This window comes from Brienomyrus brachyistius, chromosome 16 (assembly GCF_023856365.1).
Source record: "Brienomyrus brachyistius isolate T26 chromosome 16, BBRACH_0.4, whole genome shotgun sequence".
In the NCBI taxonomy this organism is placed as follows: Eukaryota; Metazoa; Chordata; class Actinopteri; order Osteoglossiformes; family Mormyridae; genus Brienomyrus; species Brienomyrus brachyistius.
This window is the reverse complement of record NC_064548.1, coordinates 6951394-6969442: the sequence shown is the minus strand read 5'-3', so window position 1 is coordinate 6969442 and position 18049 is coordinate 6951394. Positions and strand designations below refer to the sequence as shown.

Below are 18049 nucleotides of genomic sequence, written 5' to 3'. Positions count from 1 at the left end.
AAATGAGTGAAAGTGAGCCTAAAACATACATGATTGGGACAGCCTGAAATGGTGGTTGAGTGTTTCTTTAATTTAGCTTGCTCTCTTGGTGTCGTCGAACCCTAATTGTAAATGGCTCAATGAGTTGTAAGGAAAACACTGGAAATCTGCAGTGAAAAGAGGCTATTTATTTAACATGCAGTTGTTGAAGCATCAGATTGGGGTCCATCACAGCTGACAGCATCATGGAATTGACGGAAAAAAATCAGACTCATCAGCATCTGTAGCCAGGGGTGTGAAATCAGCTGGGAGCCCCCAGACCCCAACCACTGGCTGTCAGTGCAGGCTGAAACACTGCATTACGTCCAGGGTGGGGCCTTTGTGCATGTCTTTCTGTTTCAAGCAAACTATTGTTGTCGGAGGTTACCCACAATATGAAGACTGCTTCTTCAGTGTGTGTGGTTCTGTGGGTTAGTTTGCTGTGCTTGTGATCAGAAAGTTGGTAGTTCAGATCCTGTGGCAGTCAGGGTATTATCCTTTGGATGAAAGTATCTGCGAAGTAAGTGAAATGCATCCCTGTGGATGTTTATAAATGCATGTCATTCCAGCTTCACATCCCATCATGAGCTGCATATTAAACACACACCAGACCTCTATTTCAGCAAGTTACTCTGTCCCTGTTTGACCTCTCACACTGTGTGTAGCTTTAGTCTATTTACCATCTAACACTCATCCATCCATCCATTTCCCAAACCGCTTATCCTACTGGGTCGCGGGGGGTCTGGAGCCTATCCCGGAAGCAATGGGCACGAGGCAGGGAACAACCCAGGATGGGGGGCCAGCCCATTGCAGGGCGCACTCACTCACCATTCACTCACACATGCAATGTAGCAAGTCCAATTGGCCTCAGCATGTCTTTGGACTGTGGGGGCAAACTGGAGTACCTGGAGGGAACCCCACGACGACATGGGGAGAACATGCAAACTCCGCACACATGTGACCCAGGCGGAGACTTGAAACTGGGTCCCAGAGGTGTGAGGCAACAGTGCTAACCACTGGTAAAAGGAAAGTGGTAAAAGGAAATTTCCATATGAAGTGATTATGATCTCTGTGAAGTCTGATGAGAAAGATGAGCTCATAATTCTTATTATTGTATTATCAGATGGAAAAGAGGAAATTCATACATTTGTTCTGGTCCATTCTCAGCATGGAGGGTTCACCTGTATCATTACTGTTCTATTGTCCACTGGAACTGGAGTTGTTTAAGGAATAATTACTCCCCACACAAAGTGTGTGAGTTTAGACAAACAGACAGAGTCCACTGTGACAGCATGCTTGCAGGACACCCTGTGGAGCCGAATTTGTCATCATGTTCCTTGGGGCTGGGTAATCAGCACTAGATGGGGAGGGTACTGCGCCCCAGTGCGGGGTCATGACTCGCTGGTGACTCCCCCACCAGACATCGCTCAGAGAGGAGGTGATTGGCTGCAGCCAAAAAGGGGTGTGGCTTACGCTGCCCTGCCCACTTTCCTGTGCTGGTTCTGTTTTATTCGCGGTGTTCCTTAAATTACAGTCCATCCTCTTCTTCTCTATGTTTTGAACAGCTGACTGAAAGACAGTCTTCCAGCTGGAGAGGAACAAACAGCAGAGATACAAAGAAGGCACTGGATTGGGCTGAACCACAGGCTCAGCGTTTGTGACAAACTGCTGTCACACATCTTGTTGTTTTCACATGGATAGTTTGACCATATTTGAATGGTCTGACTGTGGGATGTGACCCATATCTTTGCTCTCTTTTCCTGAGTCCATTGACCATTCTGTGCCCTAACCGTATCCTAACCCTAACCGGAACCCTTGCCCAGTGTTTGCCACATGGGGCCTGACTCCTCTACTGGTTTCTTCTGTTGTCAGACACCAAAACACCAACCAGACCACTGAATGAGTTTACTATATTTCAGCTTGTAGTTCAAGACAAACCGCCCAGCAATAAAGTGGAACACTGAGACAAATTCTCAGATATAAATGATATAATCGCCAGACAGGAATCGCGCCCCTGTTCTCTCAATAATTGATGGATATATGATTTGCCCCAGCTTCCACCTCCAACTGCCGTTCATACGACGCCAGTTTCTCGCCTCTTTGAAGCATATTGCTTGGGGGACTTGGGAGAATCTATTGGCTTTTAATTAGATCAGATCCATGTAACCGAGGGGTGGTGGGGGTGGGGTACTGGTTTTTATTGGTAGCCATTCTCTCTAATTAGGGTAGACCAACAGTTGATCAGACTACTGACTGCCACTTTGGCTCCCCCTATTGGAGGTGGCATCTATGGTAAAAGCCCGCATTGCTTGATCAATGTGTCAATGTGTCCAGTGGACATCTTCTACAACTAAAGCACTGTAGGTACTTCAGCATCATGCCCAGGAACAAGAGAATAGATCAGCAGGGACGTTGCCTTTATGGACATCAGCTCCCTGAAAAGAAGTCCAAGGGCCCTGGGGGTGAGTCTGCTGTCCTTCAGAGAACTGAACCTGACCGGCTGCAGTAAAGCAGGCTGACAGTGTAATTAAGGAAGCTGTGGGCATGAAGATCCATTCGCCAAGTAGGAAAGATCAAATAAACACAGAGGTATCATCATTCTGCTAGTGCGCAGCTGCATGTGACACGTATGACCTGACCTGACCTGACCTGGGTACAGCATCATCTGAGGCATAATCCAGCATCCTTTCATAGCCAGAGTCTTGCTAACATTCAGGATCACATGCTGGCTTATAATACATGCACTATGAAGTCACTCTCACACCCTGTAAATGAAGGTCTAGGAACAGACATTGGATGCTCTGTGTCTTGCAGGTTTAAGATCATCACATGACATTTTATTATCCTGGGGAGTTATTTCATTTTTTCCTACTTAGTGGGCTACTGGTCAGATTACAGTAGCAACCCAAATACCATTTTGAAGAAGAGGAAATCAGCAAGACTGCTGCATGAAGGTTATTCGTAAACATACATGCCCTCACGCAGAGGCAGCCTTCATGCACATGCAAAGTGATGTGAGCATTTTCATCTTTCTCGGACCCATCGTTTGCACAAGGAGTGTTTTATGGTATCTACCTCTATTTTTGCACGAGTGTCCAGCAGTCGTTTAAAGCAGCACTAGCTATCGCTCTCCTGTTACATTGTGGCTGTTACATTACAGCTGCAGAGCGGGGACCATCTCCATAGAGATGCCTATGGATTTAGAATGGGATGTCATAAAAGTTCCTCTAGATGTAATGGCAAGGTGTCCCAATACTTCTGTCCATATACTGTGTGTGTGTGGTCCTCACAAAGGTCTGTGAATGCAATCAAAAAAGTAATGATGCCAAAAAAGTTATATTTGTTTTGGTTACTTGTGGGAGGCGGCATGGTGGTGCAGTAGTTAGCACTGTTGCCTCGCACCTCTGGGACCCGGGTTCAAGTCTCCACCTGGGTCACATGTGTGCGGAGTTTGCATGTTCTCCCCATATCGTCGTGGGGTTTCCTCTGGGTACTCTGGTTTCCCCCCACAGTCCAAAAACATGCTGAGGCTAATTGGAGTTGCTAAATTGCCCATAGGTGTGTATGCGTGAGTGAATGGTGTGTGAGTGTGCCCTGCGATGGGCTGGCCCCCCATCCTGGGTTGTTCCCTGCCTTGTGCCCATTGATTCCAGGATAAGCTCCGGGACCCCTGCGACCCAGTAGGATAAGCAGTTTGGCAAATGGATGGATGGTTACTTGTGGTTAAGATTAGGGCTGGGTAGGGGTTAAGGTTCTTATGTTGGGATTATAGTTTTGTCCAATAAAATGAATGGTGAGTCCCCATAAACATATAACAAACCCGTGTGTGTGTGTGTGTGTCGGGTGAGCATGCGTGAAATCCATTATGTACATCCTGTTCAATCATTTCATTTATAGGTTGTAATTTATAGGTGATAATCCCATGATGGTAAACTTTAAATAAGGAGAGTATCGAAACATTATGACGTTTACATTATTTGAACAGATTTACATTTTATGAAATTTTATGAAAGCATTTTATGAATGCTTCCTGAACACGTTTTACACCCTTTTTGAAAGATGCGAACAAGGTATTGCTGCGCTACTATTTATTTATTTTCAAATTTGCTTTATAACTCCCGCTACAAGCATACACCGTACATTTGCTCTCTGATAGCCGAACGATGGCGTGTCTGAGATTTTTGCGCAACTTCCGAACGAGCCACTTGCTCTCTGCCGCTGGACTGGTGGTTGCGGCCGCCGGGACAGTGTACCTCGCTCGCCGATTCTGGAGAACGGCGGAGCTGGAGGAAGGTACGCGAACAGCATTCGTCTTAGTATGTGGGAAATACGAAGCGGGATAATAAAATGCGTACGGACCGAAGTTTAAAATCATCTTCATGTATTCTGTTTAAATATGTGTGTATATATGTATGTTTTTGATCTCAGGGAGCACAACGTACTAACATTCGAATACAATTATTTGTCCAATTCAGTTAAATTTCATTTTATTTAGGTCCCAAAAACTTAGACCCAAATCACTTCTCCGGAGATTTAGCAACAGCATCATAAACTGACATGACGTCTAATGTCATTAAGCGATACTAAAAGCTAAGTGATTAGAAAAGCCAGGAGACAGCAGAGTCCTGACATTAAATATTCTGTTTCAGACCAACAGCACCTGCTGGCATTAGAGGACTCTAATGCCAGTGCAGACCTGGATCTCACCCTGGATGAGGTACATTTACACTCCGATTTATTAGCTACTAATGCTGTTCCATGCTGAAGGAAAAAGTACATCAAAATATTACTTTTAACTGGTTTTTGTCTTTGTCTGAAGATTGTTAATGAAGACAACGGACAGGTCATGACCTGGGATTTCAGCCCGTTGTTCTGTGGACCCGTTGCTGCAGTGAGAGTAAGATCTGCCAGACAGTCACCTCTCCTCTTCTGTTTGGTTCAAAATGTTTAATTTCTTCATTTATTTATACTATAATGTTTTTACTATAATTATATATCAGTATTTGATCTACTATATATATATATATATTTACATATTCCTGTATGTACACCAGTTTACTGTTATCATTTTTTCTGCATTGGCCTAAAAGCAGCCTTAAGGTCTTTTCTGGGTCTCACTTTCTTCTGTCTAGTACTGCCAGTCTGCCGAATGCCCGGCACCGACGGGGAGCACCACCTTCCACAGCCATTATGAGCTGAGCCTTGACATGCTGGTACAATATTCTTTTAAATTTCAAAACAGACACTGCACTGAGATATGCCTGTCATCTGATATGAACATCGAATCGTGACTTTGCCAGTTCTAAGCAGCTTTTTATTTGCTTGAAAATATATTGTGTCTCATTAGGTCATTAAGGACTCACTGGAACATTGTACCAGCGTTTGTGGCAATCAAGTTGATCTCTGGGTGAAGAATACCAGAGGAACAATGGCACTGAGTCCGGATGTGAGTGCCGTCTCATCTGTGCTCGTTAAGACTGATGTTAAAACTGTTCTTTCCATTCACTCAGCACCACAATCTTTTCTCTGTCTGAAGGGCTTGTCCATGGTCACCATGACACTGCAGTCCGTCACAGGCTTCAAGGTGAGGGTTCCGTGCTGCTCACAGAGGTTTTTTAGGCTCAGATCGTTCACTTGTGCTGGGTTCATGTCACTTTTGGCAGCCCTCAGCATTGCAAGTTGGTATGAGAAAGTATAGTATTACTGTTTGTCCTTCCTGTGCATTTACTGAGCTCCTGAGACTAAGTGAAAGCTTGGTGTTTATCTTCTTGTGTCTGTAGCTGGTAGCTCGGAAGGTGGTGATGTACGCGTCCTTCTGCATTCTGGACGCTAACCAGCTCACCAGATACAGCGACCATGTGGTAAATAGTCACTTCTTCCATGATGTTATGTGCTCCTCTATTCTGCCGTCATTCTGAACAGCTGAAAATGTAACTTTTAAGGCATCAGTGAATGGCGGCATACTAGGGCATAGGATTTAGCAGGACGGCCAGCTCCTTCGACTGCCGCATTCATGGGTGTCAATGTTACCTTTTGAACAGCAAACAGTCTGGATGGGGAAATATTTCGGCATGATCCTGGGGCTGGATGGATTACTGTCGACGTATGAATGGAAGGACAGCAAGAATGAGGACCAGCCGACGGAGCCTTGCCAGTCTGACCATAAGGTAAGACACTGATAGTGTCCAGCACATCCACTCATACTGACATTCTGAGTGCCTTGGTTGGCTCAGTCCTTAAGAACGTGCAGGAGGCTGCAGTAACGACATTGGTATCGTACAGTGACGCCAGTGGCTTTTGCAGTGAGTCCCTGATGACTGAGTCCTGTCTTGCAGGCTGCTGATGAGGAATTGCCACCTGTGGCCAGAGAGATGCCCTGCTTATAGTGAGTACCAGTGTCTTCCCATACTTTCTCATTCAAAAAGCCTTTGGTCTGGGGGTGGGTGGGGGGGTAGGAAATTAATCATAAAATTGGTAAAAAAAAAATAAATAAAAAGGATTATTATTTGATTTAAAAATCAGGATTTATTTCCACATTGCATTATATTGCAGCATCTATCTCACCAGAAGAGGGTTTGCAGATGTTCCATGCAAACTGGCAGCCCTTCGCCAGGCTTTCTCAGTGAGTACATTCACACCTCAGTTACTGTTAACATTAACGCATCAGTCTTTGGTTTGTTGCAGGCTTTTACATTCAGGAAGATTTTCTTAGTCAGCATTTTGCATCATACTGTAATGTTCCAGTAATTCTGTGTCAAATCTATAAATTCTGCTTTCGCTCTATAGACACTCATCAGCCAAGGATTTTACCAGAAAGATCTCATCCGAGCTGGTAAAATGATTCTTGGTGGACTGGCCCAGATCAACAACAGGGTAAGTGTCATTAACTACAATGAGGTAATGGTACGACAATGGGCTTATTCTCTGTCTTGATTTTAACCAATTCATTTGTTCTTTGTTGTGACAAAGGACATCCATGCCTTTGAAACGGCATTTGAGCAGTTCCTGGCCTTCCTTGGCGACCCAGCGAAAAGAGACATCATGCAGAGGGAACTGGCCGAGGCGGGGGTAAGTCAATGTCATCAGCTAATGCCTTGGTCATTTTATGTAGAACCCTGTAAAAAATTAGAGTAAAATGACTCACTGGATGTTTCAATATTTTTTTAGATCTGCCAATTTGGATTTGTGGACGTTGCGTTGGAGTTCGTTGTCTTTTGGTTTCTGGGTGTTCGCAACGTCCTGAAAATGGTAACTAACTCCAAGATGCAGAATGACAATGAAATTTTATTCAGATTCAGCCTTATTGTTCTTTGCTATAATCTCAAAATCTCTTCCTCAAAAGGAGTCCGGCGGATTTGTGGACTATTGCTCCAGAGTCCTGGAGTCTTTCAGCCCACTCGGTGGCTGGAAGGCGAAAGACACGAACTACTGGGAGATAGTCATGGTAACATCTCACTGCCGCACTCGACAACTGAGTCTTGATTGTATGTACGTCCTCATGTTTGGTTGTAACAATGCTGTGTCGTGTCCTCAGGTCCAGATACTGTCCTTCTTAGATGAAGTCTTCTTCAAGGACACAAGCATTTTCCAGGATCCACAATATCTAGAGGAGGAAGTGTGGAACAGCACTGAAGACCATCTTAATATCCTTTTAACATGGCTGGGTTCGCTACACTCCAGCCCTTAAAAATTACTATAGAATTAGATACATAGTGTAGGTCGTTTTTCTGCCTTTTGGCAATGGTCAGGGTACATGGGGTGAGCTTGGGGTCTTGGGCTATTTTGATTCCTGTGTTTTTATTAGTCTAGACATCCGAATGGGAAACGTCGACCCCCCCGTGCGACTCCCAAGGACCTTCCCACCACACCATCGCCAGGATGCCCAGGAGCCCAGAGAGGACCGCCGTCATCATCCGGCGCACTGCAGCTTTCCTCTGGACTTACTTGAAGGACCTGGAGAGCATCGCGGAGAGAGGGACCTTCATCTGTGAAATTCTGTCCAGTCTCCTGGAGTTCATCATGGAGGACATCACCTGTGTACAGCGGAACGGGCCTTCTCCTTCTCCTACGTGTCCTCTGTGTTTGGATCAATGTGATTTTGCATTTGCAAAGAGTGTGACATTTTAAAAAAATTTAGAAATTTAATATTACATATGTATAATACTTACTTGTAGCAGTATTACTATTATTACTGTTGTTGATATTGTTATAATTTTTTATTGTTATCATCATTTTTCTTTTTTTTGTTTAGTTGATTTTATTTATTTTTTTAATCTTTATTTTTATTTTATTGTCATGACCCGGCTCGTCGGCTCCTCGTGTGTGCCACGCCCCCTGATTACCCACATGTGCTTCCCTGATTGTTTCCAGCTTTGTCTGATTACTTTGCTTAGTCTTGTCCTATTTAAGTCTTGGTCTTACCTGTTGCCCTCGTCCGTCATTGTGGATTCGGTGTGGTGTATGTTCCCTACTCCTGTAGTGTTAATAAACCCCAGTTTAGCCCTGATCACTGCCTGCCTGCCTCTCCTTACCTGCCGACCCGCACTATCGCCGCTTCCCGCGAACACGATCGTGACACATGGTAGTACGGTGGGTGAATTTGGAGTGGCCACCCTATAATTGAATATGTTTATATTGTAACTTTAATTAAAAATAAAGTTGTCCTCTGAAGGGGGGGGGGGTGGTGGTGGTGGTGGGTAGAAAAAAAAGAATTTTAATATTGTTTGATGTTAGACTTATCTGTACAGGGGTCCTCGGGTTACAAAATCTTGACATACGATGTTGACATTACGACGCTCACGCCCATGAAAACCTTAAAAATATTGAGATGTGAGTGTGTTGGTTTACACCGTTAGTGTCGTAGTTATGGACGATGTGGGCGAACTAGTTTGGTTACCCGTGGTGGAGGAATACGCAGTAACGCGGTGTACGAGTGAGTTACTATGGAATTGAAATTAGACAACGTAAAGAGATCATTAAAGGGACATTAAAACTTTGACAATTTCAGTTACATTTCTGTCGTAGGAATGGGACTGTCGTAACCTGAGGACTCCCTGTAGTATATTTGGATAGTCCTGTATTATTTGGTGGTTCTATTTCTTTTTAATTATTTCTTAATGAAGGATTTGTTATTTCTTTGAATAAATTTATTTCAAAGAAAGGTTGGATTTTTCTATTTTTTTCAGTGTGAGATGAAGCTGCTTCACTGAAAGGTAGATTTTTTTTCTATGTAGATTTTTCTTGATAACTATTAGTATGTTTAGTTAGTGAATAAAGTAAAATTAAAAAGTAACCGAGTGTAGTTTGTCTGTTATTTAGCCTGATAGGTGAGAGCAGAAAAGGTACATATAATGTGTAAATGTGTCACACAAGGTACATCCCCTATAAATCCTTAAAGCGTTTACAGACTTAACATAACTGTCTGGCCAGTGTAATGAAGTAAGCTGTGGGCATGAAGGTGCATTAGCCAAGTAGGAAAGATCAAATAAACACAGAGGTATCATCATTCTGCTAGTGGCACAAATATCAGCCCATACCAACATGCTTTCTTGGAAGACTGAGGGGTCAGAGATGAGAGTAGCATTGAGGACGGCCTCGCTCTGGAAGGGGCAAACAGTCTTGCGACTTCAGCTTTAAAAGAGGAAAAGCAAAATATATTTAAAAAAATTCAAAAAGTTTAGTTCCAATGCAATTTCATTTGCAATTAATGATTATGCCCACTGACAAGATCACTAAGTTGAACATTAAAATTGCATTACTGATTAAAAAGCTCATTTTTGATGTGTTTTTGAGAAAAAAAGTAATTATTTCTTAATGAAGGATTTGTTATTTCTTTGAATATATTTATTTCAAAGAAAGGTTGGATTTTTCAATTTTTTTTCAGTGTGAGATGAAGCTACTTCACTGAAAGGTACATTTTTTCTAACCCTTTTTACAAATCTTTACAAGGGGGCCAATAATTGTGGAGGGCACTGTATCCATCTCTTATTTCTTCATATAGTTATTTATTTCATTATGTCATATTTATGTATTTAATTTTTAACATTTTGGAGTTCCATATTGGAGTTCCATATTTATAGAGGATGATGGCGGTAGATTGAGAAAACCCATACAGGGACATTCCCCCCCTCCCCCCGACTACCACACACAAACCTACCTGGTATGAACACATGGCCACATAAATGCAGACCCACAAACATGCGCATTTGGCCACAAACACTCATACACTCAAGCATTTGAGCCATTAATGCTCTCTGAACCACGTACTGTCATGTTTCTAATTCATTAATTCATTCTTTCTTAATACACATTCCTGTTAAAAGCATATTTTGAATAGGTGAATATTTGTGCTGTTAGATTCTGTGTTGAAAAAGATGGAAAATTTTAATTTAGATGCCAAAGTGCATGTTTTTCTACTGTGTGAGTTGCCTATGTTTACTTTTTAATGCCAGATTACTTCACCTGAATGCATGTACACCCTTTTCTGACAATTAGGAGTGTTGACGTCTGTTAGGTCTATTACAGTGTGGTAAGTTAATTGTCCTTTTTCAAAATATAACGCTTGCCTTCTGTTATAGCTCATTGTAATTGGTCAATAGACCATGCTTTTTCTGATATTAATATGATAAAAATATTGGTAGTTGGAAACATCTGTGCAATTTAGATGTTATTGATCATTGGTATTAAACGCATAAACCATGGAAACTGAAGTTTTCTGAGTGACTACAGAAAATTTCCCCCAGTTGCACTTCCATCTCTTCTCCAGCAGGTGGCGAACACCCCTCTTTTTCTTTCCTTCTCTTATTGCTGTGTTCTGTTTTTTTGTCTTGTGAAATGGTTGATGTAAGTAAAAAATGTTTTTGGTTTTATCAAGACATTAAACCTTTTGCAAATGCAACCATTGAGTTTATTATATTCATTAATGTGATTGGTATTAAACGTTATAACAATCAGCATAAAAACCTGACAAAGTCATATGGCAGTAAAAGTCTGAGCGAATAATAATAATACGAGGGTTTAGGTTGCTGCAGTCGCTCAGATGTCAGCATTAGCACTGCCAGCACCGACATAACTGCACCCTTGCAGGGTCTCAACCTCCTGAGCCACACACTGCCCCAGAAACTAAAGCTAATCCTGTGTTCGATTACCTCTCTCTGAGCCAGAACTTGGATGAAAACGTCACGAAAAACGTCACTAACCATCAGAAACGCGCCTCTTTTATAACGTTGATGTCGGACAGAATTTTCCTGTGACGTCATTTCGACATGGTGGCTTACACACTCAACAGTATTTCCATTTTATAGATGTTTATTTTGTTATATGTGCAATTACATTTTTAACTATTAATACGCGTTCGATTTAGACAATACCATATCAACAGTATCCTAGCAGGCAATATCAGATTTTTACCAGACTTTACTGTATTTTGTTTGTTTGTAGTTTGTTTGCCTCTCAAAAGTAATATCGCTATGAATGTACTAAAATATTTTAAAATGCTTTTAATGTGGTTTGACTAGTTCGTGTTTCTTGTTTGTATGTCTCTCGGGGAAAAAAGAATCTCACTCCAAATCTGCTAAGATATAAAGCAGGGGTAGGGAACCTGATCCATGGAGAGCCGGTGCGGGTTTTTGGGATGACCTCTCAGTCAAGAAGTAATAAAGCAGCGATTCTCAACTCCAGTCATGGGGAGCCATTGTTATTGGCTGACTGAGAGGTCATCCCAAAAACCTGCACCCACACCGGCTCTCCATGGATCAGGTTCCCCACCCCTGATATAAAGCAACAACACACAACAGCGTGTTCATGGAGGCAGTCATGTTTATTCCGAGATGTGGTAGCTCGAACAGGAGATTGTCGAACTTGGAATTTCCGGCTTCCGAGAGGTAATCGAACATACCATAAGAGGAACACACAGCACCTGTAATGCTCCGTGTGTAACTGAAAGTGACAGTTTGCTCATGCTGTAAATATCTACCTTCTGCCATTTTCCCTCTCTTCAAGCGTAACAGTTATGTTTTCTAGTTGAATGAAGTCAGACTGCATTTTGTGATTCTTTGTAGCAGTGAATATAGATATGGTAGGAACTGCTGAGGTGTACATTAGCAATTAGCTCTGTGTCCATACATCTTCCAGGTTCCCTTATTCAGTCCAGTGGCACTGTGGGCCTTAAGCCTACTGTAGGGGACCCACTGGAACAGAAGTCCGTTTTGTCCATACAGTGCAGTGTTAGACAAACAGTGCGTGTGTGCTTTGTTCAGTGTTTGGTTCAGTACAGTGGACTCGTTACTGTTGAAGCCTCAGTGTACAGTTCTGTCCTGGTTGGTCCATCCCTACATGATGTCCCCTCAACACTGTCCCCAGAGCTGCTGTCTCGTCCTGCGGAGGACGGGGGGCCCTCGGGCCACGCCACACCCTCCGATGACAGGAGTTTGTCATCAGATGATGTTTCTCTCAGCTCCCAGTCTGACGAGAGCCTGAGTGCCAAGGTGGAGAGGTGAGTCCTGTCCGAGCCTGGGTGGGGAGGTATGGAAGGTGCCGGAGACCTTGATTCTGCTAATATGAAACCCCCTTCAGGCTGACAAAGAAGCTGGAGGAGCGACGGGAACAGAAAAGGAGAGGAGAAGAGGAGGTAGACTCTTGTGATGAAAGCACATTCTTTAGCAATGAATATTACGGCAGGAGCAGCCATGATCTCCTCAGGCCAGTCTGACTTCAATGGGAGTCACTGCGCATTTTTTAATCATTTAACTTTGCTGTAACGTGTTCCTTTGGCCTGTTCTTGGTGCTGCCGTGATCTTGGCCGACGCCTCCCTGTCTGCCCGCCCAGAACCAGATAAGGAAGGAGGTGGAACGGAGGAAGATTGGCAAGGAAATGCTGGACTACAAGAAGAAGCAGGAGGGTGAGCGCACCAAGCGCATGCTGGAGGAGCGCAACCGCGAGAAGGCGGAGGAGCGGGCGGCACGGGAGCGTGTGCGTCAGCAGATAGCACTGGTGAGGGGGTGCTGTGGGGGCCCGGGGGTGAGGGACATGGGGTGAAGGGGCAGGGGAACCAGGTAGAAACCGAAGAGTGGCTCTTCTTCCAGGATCGGGCAGAGAGAGCGGCTCGTTATGCCAAGAGTACGGAGGAGGCGGAGGCGGCGAAGGTGTCAGCGCTGCAGGCGGCGAAGGCGGAGCAGGAGGCCCGGAGGGAGGTGCTGCAGAAGGAGAGGAGGTACAGTGGCTCGCCCACTGTCAGAGTGAAAAAGACTTCGTCTTGAGAGGAGCCATTGGGAGGTTTAGCCATGCGCAGGCCGTGTGCCACCTGTTGTTCCCATGATTTTGGACACCCTCCTGTTCCGTCTCTCCAGTGCTGTGGCCCGGATACAGTTCCGCCTCCCAGACGGCTCTTCTTTCACCAACCAGTTCCCCTTGGAGACGAGGCTGCGGGAGGCCAGGGAGTTTGCTGCCCAGGTGTGTCCATATCTCTGCCCCATTGTCTCATTGGCCAGAGCATTCTGGGGGTGAGGTGGGGGTACCTACTGAATGTCAGGTTAAACAATGACTGATTCCTGTTTCCCTATCGCATTCATGGGTCTAGTAGCAGCACCTTCTCCATTTTTGCTGTTAACACCTGGTATTACAGATCTGAACAGGACAGTCGGTGTTTGTAAATTTCCTGAATGTTTTTCACACTGTCTGATGGTCTGTAACTGTGCAGAAACATCCACATTTAGATGCTTTTACCTTATTTAGTTTCACAGCAAGCGGTGTGGTTGTCAGGATGAGTGCTGTGACCCGCTCGTCTTGTAACATCGTGCTCCATGCTTAGTCAGTCCTCCCAGCGTTCATCCACATCAACTTCCTGTCTCTCTCCGTGCAGGAAGTAGGGAACCGGTACGGAAACTTCTCCCTGGCCACCATGTTCCCGAGGCGGGAGTTCACACGGGAGGACTTAGACCGGACCTTGCTGGAGCTGGAGCTGGTTCCCAGTGCCTCAGTGGTGCTTCTCCCAGTAAGTGGTGTCCCCCTGAATTCCAGTGTCGGCGTCACTGCAGGCTGTCCACATTCTGTCACTGGCGTTAGAGCAGGACAGGTGGGTGTAGGCTGTCCCCCTTTAAACATGCCTCTTGGAGGGGGGGGGCTCCAGCTGATAATGCGAAGGGCCCAGCATTTAGCTTCCAGTTTCACTGTGATCTGGCCCCCCAGTGCATGGAATTGGTGGGTTGTCACTGCCCCCTGTGTACTCCCTTCTCCCCCGCATCTGCCTAGGTGAGCTGATGTCTCTAATTTGCTTGCTGTGAGTGTCCGTGTTCCCTTCCTGGTTATTTCTGTATACCTGCTTCCTGGGACAGACTGCAGTTCTCAGAGAACCTGAACTGTAGGACAATTTAAGGACAGATGGATAATGGATTTGCATGTATAATCATGAGCTTCACATAACAGTAATAGCTTTACGGAGAGTTCTGGGTACTTGCGTGTGGATTACACACTTTCCTGCCAGTCACATGTCCCAAAGTAGAACCAATGAAATGAGACTAGTGTCAGGCAGCCTGGCCGATTGGAGGTAACCGGTAACCAGGGAGCCCTCTGGACCAACTAAAGGTGGACAGTAACTGGTGCCGTTCTGTGACCCGTGTCCTCCACTTGCTTCCTGGCGCAGGTGGGCCGACCTGCCAACACAGTGGTGCCCTCCTCGGCCGGGGGCTTTTGGTCGGTGCTGGGCACCATCTTTTACCCCCTGCTAGCTGTGTGGAGATTCATCAGCAGCTTCCTCTTCCCTACCCCTCCGCGCCCCGGCTCCACTTCCAGCGTCCCGCCACCGCGCCCCGGACCTTCCACCGTATCGTCTGGCGAAGCAAAAAGGTGATGCTCAGATTAGCAGTTATGATTGAGCAATCCGCCACCGCACAGTTTAGGTCATGAGGTCACTTCTTGTAATCCACGCAGCACATGAAGAGTGACATAACTGTACAATACCACAAAGTCAGTAGACCTAGAAGCCATTTATGCCATGTTTATTTTGTGTGTAGTGGATAAATATTTAATAGCTGCATAAATTGTAAAAAAAAAGAGGTTTCTGCATTTATTGTGCCTGAACTATATTCATGATTGTCATTTCTGCCCTCAGGGAACCCATTCGCAAACGAGTTTTGGAAAAGCGAGCAGATGACTTCAAAAAAGATGGGAAGATCTACAGACTGAGGACGCAAGAAGACAGTGAGGACGACAACAACACCTGGAATGGCAACTCCACCCAGCAGATGTAGCTGGCTGACCCTCAACACTGTGCAATAACCAGTCTCTCTCTTGCGCTCTTTCCCTCTCTCTCTCCCATTGGTGGAAACTGCTTACTGGCCGCACGGTGCTCCAATACACTCACGCCCCGGGCGTCACCTGCATGGGCACTTATTATTGAGTCGTGCCCAGTAGCTTAAACTCCGCCTCCATATCTTGTCATCGTTTTGTGTTTGTGGACTGAGCTGGTCTGGAGCGCTGACGTATCCTGGCCTGGAGACCGTGGCTGTGGGTCTATCAATTGGAGTGCTTGCCTGACCATGTGACCTGCTAACAGCATATCGTAGCCATGACAACGGTTTAGTTTAACGATGACGTAACCCCAAAGCCTCCTGGGTGGGTGTCCCTGTTTTATATCCAGCTTTCTGTTGCCCCCCCCCCCCCCCCCCCTTGCATGTATAGTCTGCCACAGCAGCAGTCTTTCTTTTAGGTGAAAATGAGAATAAATTTACAGCTCATTTAATATGAATAAAAATTTTTCAACAAGCCACTTTGATTCCAATTTGCATGATGAGATTTAATCGTGGCAGAGAGAGCTCGTATCACATTTTTGGAGCACATTGACAAGCAAATGAACTCCCTTTACCTTGCAAAAGTGCTGCTAGATTTTAAGGTTGCTCATCATATTAAGAGAACAGAGGGTGCCGTTACAACAGGGTAACGTTGCAAAGTTTTATCCAAGAAGAAAAGATATAATTAGAGTAAGTGATTGGAGAGACATCTACTCTGCATTACATTTCATAATAAGGTGTATTTTTAAAAATGAGAGTGAAAAACATGTGGGAAGTATAAAACTCTACGATCTTTGTCATGTGTGACATCGCTATGAATTATGTCCACTAGGTGGCTGTACTTCTTGAAATGTACTTACCAACAGAAAATGTTGGTTTCATGTAATGGAAAAGGGGCGTTTTTATCCTCCCCAGACGTAGCATGAAATTGCCTCCTCCATCTTTCGAGGTAAATTATGTAGGGCCATTCAACTGAAATTGATTTTTAAAAATTAATTTTGAAATTGAAAAACATTTGTTTGCAGAACTCTCTGTGCATTATTTATGTGCAAGTGATTATTCTTGGCAATAAACTGGTCCACTGTGAGTTATTCTCTTGCAGTAAATCAGTTTGTTGTCGAACAAGAGCAGTGAGCTTGGCAGGTTACAGGTGGTTGTCGCCCACGTTTCTGTCCCCATTAAGCTGCCCTAAGGCACGTCGGACGAGATACGCTTAAGTCGCTCATATCTCTGCCTTCATCCTTCAAACCCTGAGACCAGCTCATCTTCAAAGAGCCACAGGGCACAAAGATGTGAGGCATTTAATGTGACTCGGTGCTCCCTGAGTGAGGTGTGATACAGGGTCCTGGTGTCACAGCTCTGCATGTCTGCCACACACTGTAGTGTCAGGCACACACATGTGCATCGTGCCGTCTGCACAATGCTCTGGGGTATTTATAGCCCCTGGTCCTGGAGGAAGGTCACTTCAACTCCCCCTAATCCTGCACATAGACGAAAGATGGCTTGATTTGAAATTTGCTGCGAGGCGACACACTGGACCAGAATGTCCCACTGCCGTTTATTGTTGGGGTTGTAAATCATCTCCCTGAAAGTAAACTCTATGATCCATTCAGGGAGAGGAACTCCAGTCCAGCATACAGCCCTCCCCAGGACTGATAGTGTCTTCTGTGCAGAAGAATCATCTCACCATCTGTTTTCTTGTGAGGCGTCCGGGCTGTGACTTTTACGAGGAGCCTTTTCCCAAAGCCAGAATGAAGCCACTGATCGCCAAATGTAATTGTGACACTGATTACATTTGCACAGCTTGGCCAATGGATTCAGTTAATACCATAACGGCACACTGTAGTCAGTGAAGTCTTGACCTTCAACTGTTCATAAAACTCTATAATCTTTGTGTGAAATGATAGTCTCAATTCAAATGAGTGAAAGTGAGCCTAAAACATACATGATTGGCACAGCCTGAAATGGTGGTTGAGTGCTTCTTTAACTTAGCTTGGTGTCGTCGAACCCTAATTGTAAATGGCTCAATGAGTTGTAAGGAAAACACTGGAAATCTGCAGTGAAAAGGGGCTATTTATTTAACATGCAGTTGTTGAAGCATCAGATTGGGGTCCATCACAGCTGACAGCATCATGGAATTGACGGAAAAAATCAGACTCATCAGCATCTGTAGCCAGGGGTGTGAAATCAGCTGGGAGCCCCCAGACCCCAACCACTGGCTGTCAGTGCAGGCTGAAACACTGCATTACGTCCAGGGTGGGGCCTTTGTGCATGTCTTTCTGTTTCATGCAAACTATTGTTGTCGGAGGTTACCCACAATATGAGGACTGCTTCTTCAGTGTGTGTGGTTCTGTGGGTTAGTTTGCTGTGCTTGTGATCAGAAAGTTGGTAGTTCAGATCCTGTGGCAGTCAGGGTATTATCCTTTGGATGAAAGTATCTGCGAAGTAAGTGAAATGCATCCCTGTGGATGTTTATAAATGCATGTCATTCCAGCTTCACATCCCATCATGAGCTGCATATTAAACACACACCAGACCTCTATTTCAGCAAGTTACTCTGTCCCTGTTAGACCTCTCACACTGTGTGTAGCTTTAGTCTATTTACCATCTAACACTCATCCATCCATCCATTTCCCAAACCGCTTATCCTACTGGGTCGCGGGGGGTCTGGAGCCTATCCCGGAAGCAATGGGCACGAGGCAGGGAACAACCCAGGATGGGGGGCCAGCCCATTGCAGGGCGCACT

The 18049-nt window shown here is 44.9% G+C and overlaps 3 protein-coding genes across 14 annotated transcripts in view; all 3 read left to right on the top strand.

Annotated features, from left to right (window-relative positions):
* The window catches only part of LOC125709475 (uncharacterized), a 28821-nt gene extending 20297 nt beyond the window's left edge, over nt 1-8524 (top strand). Inside the window, exons 9-15 of the mRNA XM_048977984.1 lie at nt 6354-6403; nt 6571-6640; nt 6805-6891; nt 6988-7086; nt 7186-7266; nt 7361-7462; nt 7553-8524. Of these exons, the coding sequence (XP_048833941.1) occupies nt 6354-6403; nt 6571-6640; nt 6805-6891; nt 6988-7086; nt 7186-7266; nt 7361-7462; nt 7553-7705 (642 nt within the window). The 3' untranslated portion in view covers nt 7706-8524. The remainder of the gene's footprint in view (nt 1-6353; nt 6404-6570; nt 6641-6804; nt 6892-6987; nt 7087-7185; nt 7267-7360; nt 7463-7552) is intronic.
* Nucleotides 1-16330, top strand: part of LOC125709471 (UBX domain-containing protein 4-like) — a 49902-nt gene extending 33572 nt beyond the window's left edge. For 4 of the 12 annotated variants that reach the window (XM_048977966.1, XM_048977965.1, XM_048977956.1 and 1 more), the window contains exon 14: nt 15234-16330. In XM_048977966.1, coding sequence (XP_048833923.1) covers nt 15234-15264 — 31 coding nt within the window. In that variant the 3' untranslated portion in view covers nt 15265-16330. Of the gene's footprint in view, nt 1-12844; nt 13010-13101; nt 13230-13365; nt 13469-13877; nt 14010-14657; nt 14861-15125 lie in introns of all 12 variants that reach the window. The other 8 variants (XM_048977959.1, XM_048977960.1, XM_048977962.1 and 5 more) reach the window with 5 other exon arrangements.
* Nucleotides 1-18049, top strand: part of LOC125709481 (UBX domain-containing protein 4-like) — a 40911-nt gene that overhangs the window by 8556 nt on the left and 14306 nt on the right. Inside the window, exon 2 of the mRNA XM_048977995.1 lies at nt 12379-12511. Coding sequence (XP_048833952.1) covers nt 12379-12511 — 133 coding nt within the window. The remainder of the gene's footprint in view (nt 1-12378; nt 12512-18049) is intronic.